Here is a 13,673-nt window from a genome sequence, read left to right as displayed (position 1 = left end):
AGGACTGGGCAGCAGCCCCTCCCCAGGACCGGACAACAGCCCCCAGGACCGGCCAGCCGCCCCCGGGCTCCTCTGCAGTTAGGGGAGGCGGAGAGGGCGGGAAGTCGGTCAGGGAGGGGACAGTCTTCCATCCCTCCATCCATCCGTCCGTCCATCCATCCATCCGTCCATCCATCCATCCACCCATCCATCCATCCTTTCGTCCGTCCATCCATCCATCCATCCTTCCATCCATCCTCACCCCATCCATCCTTCCATCCATCCTCACCCCATCCATCCTTCCATCCATCCTTCCGTCCACCCGTCCATCCGTCCATCCGTCCATCCATCCATCCATCCATCCATCCATCCGTCCATCCATCCATCCGTCCGTCCGTCCGTCCATCCATCCACCCGTCCGGGCCACGGCGCTCCCCTCGGCGCAGCCCGGCGCCGGCATGGAGGAGGAGGAGGAGGCGCCGTGGCGGGGCCGGGCCCCCCACGAGCTGTCTGCCACGGCGGTGCTGCGGACCTTCTCCGTGGAGGCCAGCCAGGGGCTGAGCCCGGCCCAGGTGCTCCGCAGCCGGGACAAGTACGGGCCCAACGGTGAGTCCGGGGCCCGGCCCCCCCCCCCTTCATCCCCTCTCCCCCACACCCGCTCCCTCGGCCCTCCTAAGATTATAGTCCCTCTTTTCCCCCCCTTTCACTCGGGCCCGGATCCCCCACGCGAGACGGGGTCCACCCCCCAGGCACCACGGAGCCCCCCCCTCTCTCGGGAGTATATATGTATGTATATATATATACACACACATATATATATACATATATGTTTGTGCATATTTATTACTCTATGTATTTATTTATTTGTTTATTTTATTTGTGCATATCTATTCTATTCATTTTATTTTGTTAGTATGTTTGGTTTTGGTCTCTGTCTCCCCCTTTTAGACTGTGAGCCCACTGGTGGGTAGGGACTGTCTCTAGATGTTGCCAATTTGTGCTTCCCAAGCGCTTAGTACAGTGCTCTGCACCTAGTAAGCGCTCAATAAATACGATTGATTGATTGAGTACAGTGCTCTGCACACAGTAAGCGCTCAATAAATACGATTGATTAATAAATGCCATCATTATTATTATTATTATAGGCACACATGCACTCTCTCTCTCTCTCACATACTTACACACAGAGCCAAAACAGTGCTTTGCACATAGTTTGAATCTCCAGCGAGTCGGTTTCCCCCTGGGGAACTGGAGTGGGGGGGCGGTGGTGGTCCCCCCACGCGGGACAGGACGGGTCCCTGCCCGATCGTCTCTCCCACGGGCTCCAGGAGGCCGGGGGCCTCTCCGACTCCATCCCCGGCCCTCCCCGGCCCTCCCCTCCCCTCCCCCTCCGGGCTGGGACAGGAAACAGGGGAGTGGAAACTGTTTTTGGTTGTGAAGAGGACGTGGGGTTTTGGCTCTGTGTGTGTGTGTGTGTGTGTGTGTGTGTGTGTGAGAGAGAGAGAGAGAGAGAGAGAGAGAGAGAGAGTGCATGTGTGCCTATAATAATAATGATGGCATTTATTAAGCGCTTACTATGTGCAAAGCACTGTTTTGGCTCTCCGTGTGTGTGTGTGTGTGTGTATGTATGTGAGAGAGAGTGCATGTGTGCCTATAATAATAATGATGGCATTTATTAAGCGCTTACTATGTGCAAAGCACTGTTTTGGCTCAGTGTGTGTGTGTATATGTATGTGAGAGAGAGTGCATGTGTGCCTATAATAATAATGATGGCATTTATTAAGCGCTTACTATGTGCAAAGCACTGTTTTGGCTCTCTGTGTGTGTGTATGTATGTGAGAGAGAGAGTGCATGTGTGCCTATAATAATAATGATGGCATTTATTAAGCACTTACTATGTGCAAAGCACTGTTTTGGCTCTGTGTGTGTGTATGTATGTGAGAGAGAGAGTGCATGTGTGCCTATATTAATAATGATGATGGCATTTATTAAGCACTTACTATGTGCAAAGCACTGTTTTGGCTCTGTGTGTGTGTGTGTATGTATGTGAGAGAGAGAGTGCATGTGTGCCTATAATAATAATGATGGCATTTATTAAGCACTTACTATGTGCAAAGCACTGTTTTGGCTCTGTGTGTGTGTATGTGAGAGAGAGAGTGCATGTGTGCCTATAATAATAATAATGATGATGATGGCATTTATTAAGCACTTACTATGTGCAAAGCACTGTTTTGGCTCTGTGTGTGTGTATGTGTGTATGTATGTGAGAGAGAGAGAGAGAGAGAGAGAGAGAGAGAGTGCATGTGTGCCTATAATAGTAATGATGGCATTTATTAAGCACTTACTATGTGCAAAGCACTGTTTTGGCTCTGTGTGTGTGTGTGTATGTATGTGAGAGAGAGAGTGCATGTGTGCCTATAATAATAATGATGGCATTTATTAAGCACTTACTATGTGCAAAGCACTGTTTTGGCTCTGTGTGTGTGTGTATGTGAGAGAGAGAGTGCATGTGTGCCTATAATAATAATAATGATGATGATGGCATTTATTAAGCACTTACTATGTGCAAAGCACTGTTTTGGCTCTGTGTGTGTGTATGTGTGTATGTATGTGAGAGAGAGAGAGAGAGAGAGAGAGAGTGCATGTGTGCCTATAATAGTAATGATGGCATTTATTAAGCGCTTATTATGTGCAAAGCACTGTTTTGGCTCTGTGTGTGTGTATGTATGTGAGAGAGAGAGGAGAGTGCATGTGTGCCTATAATAATAATAATAATAACAATGGCATTTATTAAGCACTTACTATGTGCAAAGCACTGTTTTGGCTCTGTGTGTGTGTGTATGTATGTGAGAGAGAGAGAGTGCATGTGTGCCTATTATAATAATAATAATAATAATAATGATGGCATTTATTAAGTGCTTACTATGTGCAAAACACTGTTCTAAGCACTGGGGAGGTTACAAGGTGATCAGGTTGTCCCACGGCGGGGCTCACAGTCTTAATCCCCATTTTACAGATGGAGTCACGGAGGCACAGAGAAGTGAAGTGACTTGCCCAAAGTCACACCGCTGACAATTGGCGGAGCTGGGATTTGCACCCATGACCTCTGACTCCAAAGCCCGGGCTCTTCTTTTCCACTGAGCCACGCTGCTGTGTTATTCATTCAGTCGTATTTATTGAGCGCTTACTGTGTGCAGAGCACTGTACTAATCGCTTCGTGTTAGTGAGTGTCAGGGTGTGCGCATTCCCACAAGTGCATCAGGGTGGGCATGGGCTAGTAAGGATGTGTTTCTGACAAGCGGGTACGTGCCTGTGTTTGTGATTGTGTCCCTAATCAATCAATCAATCAATCAATCAATCGTATTTATTGAGTGCTTACTATGTGCAGAGCACTGTACTAAGTGCTTGGGAAGTACAAATTGGCAACACATAGAGACAGTCCCTACCCAACAGTGGGCTCACAGTCTAAAAGGGGGAGACAGAGAACAGAACCAAACATACCAACAAAATAAAATAAATAGGATAGAAATGTACAAGTAAAATCAATCAATAAATAAATAGAGTACCCTAAGAAAGAGTGCCAACTATGAAGGGAACTGTGTATGTGTGGGTATATGTTGGTGTCTATTTTGGGGTGTGTTTGTGTGTGGAAGGGCCCTCGGGGTAAGAAAGTCTTGCAGATTGGCCCCGGTTAGAGTGGACAAAATGTGTTATTTTGTTCATCTATACTTGCCAAGCATCTACTACAGTGTGCCAGGCCAAGCGGGAGCTCGATAAATGCCGTCGCCGCTAGTCTTCGGCCCAAGTGTTGTGGGTCCGGAGCCCGGGGCGGCCCTTGACCCGTCCAGTCCTGGGGGGACGGGGGTGGTGGCTCAGCTGTGGCTCAGACAAGTTGCGGGAGGACTCGGAAGACCCTCCACCTCTCCGGCCTGTCAAGCCCAGAAGCCCCTCACCCTGTTGGAGCCGGGTGGGCTCTCAGGGAGCCCCGGAGAGGGACCCACTCGGAGGTGGCAGGGCTGGCCGCTTGCGGCACGGACTCTTCATCATCAATCGTGTTTATTGAGCTCTTACTATGTGCAGAGCACCGTACTAAGCGCCTGGGAAGTCCAAATTGGCAACATATAGAGACAGTCCCTACCCAACAGTGGGCTCACAGTCTAAAAGGGGGAGACTCTTCCTCCGCCACCCCCGGCAGAGGCCGTCCCGAGCCGGAAGGGCACTCAGAGGCAGTTTCCTCCAGAAGGAGAGCAGAGCACAGGTGTTCCCAGTCAGGGCACAGGCTCCCGGGAGTGTGGGAAGGCCCTGGATCGGAGGGGTAGCGGGGTGGGAGAGCAGGGGGAGCAGGAGGAGCAGAGGGCAGGGTGTGTGCCCAGTGATGCCCTTCCGCCCTCCCCACCAAGCTACAACCCAGGCTACTCTCAGCTAAGCTCACGGGCTGGGCCCGCCAGGAGGAAGAAAGAGCGTCTGATGACACCCTCCCCAGGAAACCACCCCCAAACCACCCCTAAGGCTAAGGCTGGTGGGTATTCATTCATTCATTCATTCATTCAACCATTCAATCGTATTTATTGAGCGCTTACTGTGTGCACAGCACTGTACTAAGCGCTTGGGAAGTACAAGTTGGCAACATATAGAGACGGTCCCTAACCGACAGTGGGCTCACGGTCTAGAAACGCTGCCAAGACAATGACCCTCCCCACCTTCCAAGCCTTATTGGAGGTACATCTCTTCCAAGAGGCATTCCCTGACTAAGCCCTCATTTCGTGGGACAATCTGATCACCTTGTAACCTCCCCAGCGCTTAGAACAGTGCTTTGCACATAGTAAGCGCTTAATAAATGCCATTATTATTATTATTATTTCTCTTTTCCCACTGTTCTGCATCACCCTGTTTTGTTTCCTTTATTCACCCCACCCTCAGCCCCAAAGCCCTGAGGTTCACATCCGTAATTTCTACCAACTCTGTTGTACTGTACTCTCCCAAGCACTTAGTACAGTGGTCATTCAATCGTATCGATTGAGCGCTTACTATGTGCACAGCACCGTACTAAGCACTTGGGAAGTACAAGTTGGCAACATTTAGAGACGGTCCCTACCCGACAACGGGCTCACAGTCTAGAAGAGGGGGGACAGGCAACAGAACAAAACATGTGGACAGGTGTCAAGTCATCAGAATAAACAGGAATAAAGCTAGATGCACAGGAGAAGCAGCGTGGCTCAGTGGAAAGAGCCCGGGCTTTGGAGTTAGAGGTCATGGGTTCAAATCCCACCCCCACCAATTGTCAGCTGTGTGACTTTGGACAAGTCACTTCACTTCTCTGGGCCTCAGTTACCCCATCTGTCAAATGGGGATTAAGACTGTGAGCCCCCCGTGGGACAACCTGATCACCTCGTAACGTCCCCAGCGCTTAGAACAGTGCTTTGCACACAGTAAGCGCTTAATAAATGTCATTATTATTATTATTATTATCATTAACAAAATAAATAGAATAGTAAATATGTACAAGTAAAATAAATAGAGTAATAAATCTGTACAAACATATATACAGGTGCTGTGGGGAGGGGAAAGAGGTAGGGCGGGGGGGATGGGGAGGAGGAGAGGAAAAAGGGGGCTCAGTCTGGGAATAATAATAATAATAATAATGATGGCATTGATTAAGCGCTTACTAAGTGCAAAGCACTGTATGAGACCGTGGCTCCCTCCGGCTGGCTGGGGTGGGTCAAAGATCGCCCAACTCCACAGAGGCAATTTAGCCTCCACAGCTGGAACCCCATTACTCTTGTTTCTCCCTTGCTGTCAAAATCAATCAATCGCTTGTATTTGTTGAGCACCAACTTTGTGCAGAGCACTATACTGAGTGCTTGGGAAAGTACAATAGAGTTGGTAGACACTGTCCCTGCCCTCAAGGAGCTTCCAGACTAGTGAGAGAGAGAGACACTGGAATAATCAAGGACCGTCTCGGGAGCTCTGCCCTTTCGGGGTCCCTGGGGACGGGGCCAGGGGAGGGGAGAGAAGAGGCAGGGACGGGCAGTGCCCCTGGAAATGTAGTTTGGGTTTCTGGGGGTTTGGGAAATTCATGTCTAGGGTGAGCGCTATGTCCCGGGAGCAAAGTGCAGAATCATAGCATCATAATAATAATGATGGCATTTGCTAAGCGCTTACTATGTGCAAAGCACTGCTCTAAGCGGTGGGGAGGATGCAAGGTCATCAGGTTGTCCCACATGGGGCTCACACTCTTAATCCCCATTTTACAGATGAGGTAACTGAGGCCCAGAGATGTGAAGTGACTTGCCCAAAGTCACACTACTGACAATTGGAAGAGCCGGGATTTGAACCCATGACCTCTGACTCCCAAGCCCGTGCTCTTTCCAGTGAGCCACGCTGCTTCTCAGCATCCCTCGGCTCCTGGGCCCCTCGTTCAGCCATCCCAGCGTCACCCGGGCAGTGGGCAGCTAGAGAAGCGAGGGAGCTCCGGGTGGGCGGAAAGGGAGCTGTGAGCCCCAGGCTGCTGAGGGCCGGCTCCTGGATTCACGGGCTTCCGGCTGCGCAGGCGATGGGCCCGGTGTCCCCGGGTTCTGGCCGTGGGGGCGATGGGGGCGATGCCCCCCTACCAGCTGTGTGGCCGGGACTCCATCCTTGCTCCCACCGGATCCCAAGAGCCCCTGGAAAGACCCCGTGGGGATTGGGCCCGCCTGGCCTGTTAGCTCTGAGCAGCCTGGGTGCCCCCCCGCCGCCCCCCGATCTCCCGCTCTAAACGGGGAACCGTCGGGGCCTCTCAGAGTTGCCTCACAGAAACATGACTTCACAGGAATAATAATAATAATAATAATAATGGCATTTGTTAAGCGCTTACTACGTGCTAAGCACTGTTCTTGATCAAGTTGTCCCACGTAGGGCTCACAGTCTTAATCCCCATTTTTACAGATGGGGTAACTGAGGCTCAGAGAAGTTAAGTGACTTGCCCAAGGTTATACAGCAGACTTGTGGAGTCGGAATTCGAACCCACGACCTCTGACTGGGCTCTTTCCACTGGGCCACGCTGCTTCTCTTCCCCGAAACGGGAACGGGGAGGCGAAACGGGAACGGGGAGGAAGTCAGGCCTGCCTCCTTCGGTGCCCGCCGCTGCCCCCGGCCCCGCTGCCCCGCTGCCCCGCTGAGTCAGGCATCGACCCAGGCGGCTGGGGACACGTGCCTGGTGATTTTTAGGAAAGGGGTTCGGTTTTCCCGACGCCTCCCTGATCTCCCCCCTCCCTCTGGCTCCCGGAGCGGCGGCTGCAAAACCGGAGTCCACACTCCCAGTCCTCACCCACCTTGCCCATGTCCACTCAATCCCTGTCCACCTTGTCCAGGCCTTTCCCCGTCCACACCCACCCCGTTCATGCCCACTCCGCCTGCTCCCGAACCTTGCCTCCTCCTCCCGGGTGGAAACCAAGCCCAGGGGCCGAGGCAGTTTGCAAGCTGAGGTCCTCTGCCCCGTCCTCCTCCCTCTCTGCCCCCCAATTCCTGTCCTTTGAGGTGTTGGGGCCACGCTTGCTTCGGAGAGACTACGGGGGGGTAGTGATGGAGACCTTTGAACCCTCAATGGTAAATCCGTGGCCCTCTCTGTCTCTGCTTCTCTGTCTCTCTCTGTCTTTCTGCTTTATTGTCTCTTCCTCTCTGCCTCCCTGCCCCTCTATCTTTCTATACCTCTCTGCCTCCGCTTCTCTGTCTCTCTGCCTCTCTGTGTGTCTGCCTCTCCTTTTCCCGCGGGCCGTCCCGGAGGGAACTCCAACCCCACCCTACAACCCCTGCCCCTGCTGTCTCCCCTGCACAGTTGGCTCATGGGCCCGTGGGCTCGTGGTTCCGTGAGCGGTGGGACCCTAGATGACTAATTATTGTCAGGGTGAGGAGGGAACAGGGAGAAGTCTCTGACGTGAGGTCACAGGTCACAGTCTGGGGAGCCACAGGGAAAGGGGAAGGGTGAGGAACCCATCCTCAGCCATCCCTGACTGTGCCAGGGAGGGATGCCCTGCCCCAGACCGGGCCAGGCCACAGAGGCCAGATGGGCGCAGAGTGGTGTGAAAGAGGTCACGTGCTGGGAGCCCAGCACTGCATGGGACCCTCTGGGTGCGGGCACTAGAGTGGGTGGTTTCTGGGTGTAGGGCAGGGATGACGTGCAGGAAGGCCTCTCAGAGGAGGGGGCCTGGAGGAAGCCTGTGAAGTGGGCTATGGTTCGTTGGGTCCAGATGGGGAGGGATTTCCATTTACGAACCGTGGCTGAGAGAGGTGGTGGATCGCAGGGGCCTGTTGGCACCAAGGGGTGGGTTGTTCTGGCTGCTGCTTGGCCCTCTCTGCCCTGCCCCAGCCCCAGCCCCGGCCCCCCTTTCCCATTCCGGCTAACCCCCTCCTCCCCACACCCGGAACCACCTCCCGCCCGCCCTCCCGGCTTCCCCCCCCTCAGCGAGCCTGATGACTGGGGAAGAGTTCCTGGGGAAGGTGGGGAAGAAGGTCAAAGCCTGTTTATTGTCCGTCCTTCTCCCCACCTCTGACATTTGGAAAAGCCGAAATACCAGTTTCCTCTTTCCGGAAGAAGGGAAGGGGGAGACGGGAGGCTCTTTAACCCGTTCTCCCCTGGCCGGGCTGGGAACCGCTCCGGAGTCCTGCTTGGGCCCTCCGGGTGGGGGGGACCAGAGGTTTCGCCCCACTTGCAGGCCCACCTTGGTCCTGGTGCTTTCATGAGGTCTGCAACCTGTACAGTCACCCGGGGCCTTCTCCGCTCCCTGTCTATGCTCCCGGACTGATCTGTGCGGGAGCATTAAGGGAGAGTCAGGAATGGGGATGGGAGAGTCGGGGATGTGGGATGGTCCACGCTGGCTCACTGTGGAGAGTTAGTTTCAGAGAGGGGAGAGTTGTGGAGTGTGGGATAGTTTGTGCTGGCTCACTGGGGGAGAGGCAGGGGTCTTGGATGGTTCATGCTGGACCACTGGGAAGAGAGGCAGGGATGGAGAGCCGGGACTGTGGATTGGTCCATGCTGGGTCACTGGGGAATAATAATAATAATGATGGTATTTCTTAAGCGCTTACTATGTGCAAAGCACTGTTCTAAGCACTGAGGAGATTACAAGGTGATCAGGTTGTCCCATGGAGGGCTCACAGTTTTTAATCCCCATTTTACAGATGAGGGAACTGAGGCCCAGAGAAGTGAAGTGACTTGCCCAAAGTCACCCAGCTGACAATTGGCGGAGCGGGGATTTGAACCCATGACCTCTGACTCCAAAGCCCGGGCTCTTTCCACTGAGCCACGCTGCTTGAAGAGTCGGGAATGGAGAGGGGAGAGTCAGGGTGTGTGGGATGGGTTACGGGGGCAGAGTCCCGGATGGAGAGAGGAGAGGCCGGTGTCGGGTGGTCCATTCGGGACCATCGGAGTGGGCGTCCAGGAAGGCAAGCAGTAGCTGGTTCCTCCCAGAACCCTTAGCACCGTAGTCAGAAGTCATCCGGGGCTCAGTAGGCTGTGGGGGCCCCCCTCGGGGAGCCGTTCTCGGCCCAGGGGTCTCCGGGAGGCCTTCCTCCGCTAACCAGTGGAGCCCCCGCCCCACCCCCCCCGGCCACCTCCTGCTTCCTGAGGCCGGGGAAAGTCTCCCTGGGGGAACCTGGCTCCTTGCTAGCCGGGTTGAACCGGTCAGCGGGGTCAGAGGGCCCTGGGGCTTGGCTGCGGGTGGCTTTTTCCACTCCGGTCGGAGATGGAAAATTTGTCTCCGCGCCGAGCTCCCGGAGGTGACGGGGAGCGGCTGTGGGGAGAGGACCGGAGCCATGGCGGGCCAGACCTACGCTCCCCCGCCGCGGCGGGAAGACCCACGCTCTCCCCCGGCCGTGGGCGGACCCGTCCTCTCCCTTGCGAGGTGGGGTGGACCTATGATGCCCCCTGAACCCTACGCAATGGGGCGGACCCACGATCTCTCCACCAAAGGGGGAGGAGGGATGGGGGGCGGACAGGCCATCCAGGCCTGTAGCTCCGGGCCTGCGGGTCAGGGCCGGGGTCAAGGCCATCCCGATCCAACGTGGGCGGTGGGAGGGGGGGAGAGTTACCGCCTGCAAGGGGCATCCTGGGGGGAGGTCCAGGGGCTCACAGCCTCCAGGCCCTCTTTGGGGCCTTGCTCCTCCATCATCATCATCATCAATCGTATTTATTGAGCGCTTACTATGTGCAGAGCACTGTACCAGGCGCTTGGGAAGTACAAATTGGCAACATCTAGAGACAGTCCCTACCCAACAGTGGGCTCACAGTCTAAAAGGGGGAGACAGAGAACAAAACCAAACATACTAACAAAATCAAATAGAATAGATATGTACAAGTAAAATAAATAAATAGGCCTCCAGGCCTCCCAGCTATGTCTGTTGGCTCTGGTGTAGTCTGTAGCGCTCAGTACAGTGCTCTGCACACTGCAGACAACCCACCTAGTAAAGTGCTCTGCACACAGTAAGTACCCTGTACGGTTCTCTTCCCACAGGGGCACTCAGCACAGCATTCTGCACCCAGTAGACGCCCAGCACGGCACGGCACATAAGCTCTTGTGTCACATTTTGTGGTCTGAGGCACCTTCCTGTCCCTGGGGCCCTGGGGGCAGGGTGGGGGAGGGGATGGCAGAGAGGGCGGGAGGGGGGAAGGAAGGACCCGGAAGGGCAGAGAGGGCAGGGAGTGGGCTAGAGTTCTTGGAAAGGGAAATCCCGGTGGCCACGTTCCTGGTAGGGGAGAGGGGTCTGACAGCCGGAGAGTGCCGGGTCGGGGAAGTCCCAGCCCAGGGAGACCTCGATCTGGGGGTCCGGCGGGGAGAAGAAGGCCCAGAACGAGCTGGGGCGAGCTTGGAGTTCGCCAAGCCGGGGCGGCGGGGCAGGGCAGACGCACTGGGGTTCCTCAGATCCCACCAGAGTCAGAAGGGGCATGTTCAAGACGAACAACAAGAAACACCCCTGCCCTCGGGGGTGGTGAGCTCTGAGATCTGGCTCCCCCACAACAGCCGGGGACTCTGGCAGAGCCAGAGGGGTTTGGACAGAGCGGCTCCCTGTGCTGGGGCCCTGGGGGAGTGCCAGGGATGGAGACGGGAGAGACAGGGGTGTTGAATGATCTGAGCTGGGTCACCGGGGAAGAGTGTAATTTGTGTCAGAAGGTACAGTATCCGGGGAGAGTCAGGGGTGGAGAAGGGAGAGAGCGCTTAGTACAGTGCTCTGCACATAGTAAGCGCTCAATAAATACGATTGATGATGATGATGATGAGAGAGTGAGGGGTGTTGGATTGTCTATGCAGGGTCACCCGGGGAGGGTAATGGGCGTCGGATGGTCCATGTTGAGTCGCTGGAGGAGAGTCAGAGGTGGCGAGGGGAGAATCAGGGATGTTGGATGGTCTGATTTGGATTACCAGGGGATGATGATGATGATGGTATTTGTTAAGTGCTTACTATGTGCACTGTTCTAAGCACTTGGGGGGAGATACAAGGTGATCAGGTTGTCCCACGTGGGGCTCACAGTCTTAATCCCATTCTACAGATGAGGTAACCGAGGCCCAGAGAAGTTAAGTGGCTTGCCCGAGGTCCCACAGCTGACAAGTGGCAGAGCCGGGATTCAAACCCATGACCTCTGACTCCAAAGCCCGTGCTCTTTGCACTGAGGCACGCTGCTTGGGTGAAGGTGCTACACGTTGGGGAGGGTCAGAGGTGTTGGCCGGTCCGTGTTCCGTCACTGGGGGAGTCGAGGTTGTTGGATAGTCACTCCATTCCTCTGTATGGTGGAGGGTGTCCAGGAGGGCAATAATAATAATAATAATAATGACATTTATTAAGCGCTTACTATGTGCAAAGCACTGTTCTAAGTGCTGGGGGGATACAAGGCGATCAGGATGTCCCACATGGGGCTCACAGTCTTCATCCCCATTTTACAGATGAGGGTACTGAGGCCCAGAGAAGTGAAGTGACTTGCCCAAAGTCGCACAGCTGACAAGTGGTGGAGCCGGGATTTGAACCCATGACCTCTGACTCCAAAGCCCGGGCTCTTTCCACTGAGCCACGCTGCTTCAATAGGTACTCGGGAGGCCCCTTCCAGCGGCCCCTCCCTCTCTGAACCCTTTTCTCCCATCCCAGGGGGAGCAGAGGGGCTGTTGTTACGCTGGAGCTGTTCTGTGTCACAAGTCAAAGTTGTTTAGGATTTGCGAATCCGTCCAAGGAAGTGAGGGCCCGGAGGGCCCCCCTCACGAGTGTCCCCCGAGGCCCCCCACCCGCCCCGTCCTCCCCATCCCACGCAGCGGAGGGGATCAGCGAGAGAGAGGCCAGAGTCCGTCCAGGCCGCCGCCACCAACCCGGCCGGCCTTCCCCACTCGCAAAGTCGGTGTTGGCGCCCAAAATAGATCTCCTGAGAACAGGCTAGAAAATGTATTTATATTTCTCCTCCTTCTCCAACCCCTTCCTTCCATCCCTGCCTCCCTCCCTCTCTTTCCCTTCTCCCGCCTGGTCCGCTGGACTCCGTCTCCATGGAGAAAGGAGCCGCCACTGCACCACCGTGGACCCGGGGAAACGCGGGGCTGGATTGATGATCGATTAATCAATCAATCAATCGGTCGCTTTTATCGAGCTGTGTGCAGAGTGCTGTACCAAGCACTTGGGAGAGAAATAATAATAATAACAGTCATGGTATTTGTTAAGCGCTTACTATGTGCCGAATACTGTTTTAAGCGCTGGGGTAAATACAAGTTAATCAGTTTGTCCCAGGTGGGGCTCACAGTCTTAATCCCCGTTTTACAGTTAAGGTAACTGAGGCACAGAGAAGTTAAATGGCTTGCCCCAGGTCACACAGCAGACAAGTGGCAGAGCTGGGGTTAGACCCCATGCCGTCTGAGCCCACTGTTGGGTAGGGACTGTCTCTATGTGTTGCCAACTTGTACTTCCCAAGCGCTTAGTACAGTGCTCTGCACACAGGAAGCGCTCAATAAATACGATCGATCGATTGATCTGACTCCCAAGCCTGTGCTCTTTCCACTGAGCCACACTGCTTCTCTACAACAGAGTTGGTAGACACGCTTCCCTGCCCGAAACGAGCTTTCAGGATCCGGGAGACGGCAGATTCTGGTGGTGGTCCCACTTTTGATATTGAAAATAACAATAATAATAATAATAACTAATAATCAATGACATTTATTGAGAGCTTACTGTGTGCAGAGCACTGTACTAAGCATTTGGGAGAGTACAATGCAACAGAGTCGGTAGACACTTTCCCTGCCCACGGTGAGCTTGTAGACTAAAGGATGAGCTTAATATTTGGAGTACTTCTTAAGCGCTTACTGTGGGCCAAGCACTGTACTGAGTGCAGACAGGAGAAGCAGCGTGGCTCAGTGGAAAGAGCCCGGGCTTTGGAGTCAGAGGTCATGGGTTCGAATGCCGACTCCACCACATGTCTGCTGTGTGACCTTGGGCAAGTCACTTAACTTCTCTGAGCCTCAGTTACCTCATCTGTAAAATGGGGATTAAGACTGTGAGCCCCACGTGGGACAACTTGATTACCTTGTATCCCCCCAGCGCTTAGAATAGTGCTCTGCACATAGTAAGCGCTTAATAAATTCCATCATTATTATTATTATTATAATTATTATTATTATTATAAGTAGGTCAGACCCAATCCCTGTCCCACATGGGGCTCACAGTCTCAGAGGGAGGGAGTTCAGGTTTCAAAT

General features: G+C 54.1%; 1 protein-coding gene across 2 annotated transcripts in view; it reads left to right on the top strand.

The window, feature by feature from the left end:
* Positions 1-354: 354 nt before the first annotated feature.
* The window catches only part of ATP2A3 (ATPase sarcoplasmic/endoplasmic reticulum Ca2+ transporting 3), a 55,204-nt gene continuing 41,885 nt past the window's right edge, over positions 355-13,673 (top strand). For both annotated transcript variants that reach the window (XM_038759266.1, XM_038759265.1), the window contains exon 1: positions 355-585. In XM_038759266.1, the coding sequence (XP_038615194.1) occupies positions 438-585 (148 nt within the window). In that variant the 5' untranslated portion in view covers positions 355-437. The remainder of the gene's footprint in view (positions 586-13,673) is intronic.

This window comes from Tachyglossus aculeatus, chromosome 17 (genome assembly GCF_015852505.1).
Source record: "Tachyglossus aculeatus isolate mTacAcu1 chromosome 17, mTacAcu1.pri, whole genome shotgun sequence".
NCBI classification, from domain to species: domain Eukaryota; kingdom Metazoa; phylum Chordata; class Mammalia; order Monotremata; family Tachyglossidae; genus Tachyglossus; species Tachyglossus aculeatus.
The sequence above is the reverse complement of the archived record's forward strand: the minus strand, read 5'-3'. Positions and strand labels throughout refer to the sequence as shown.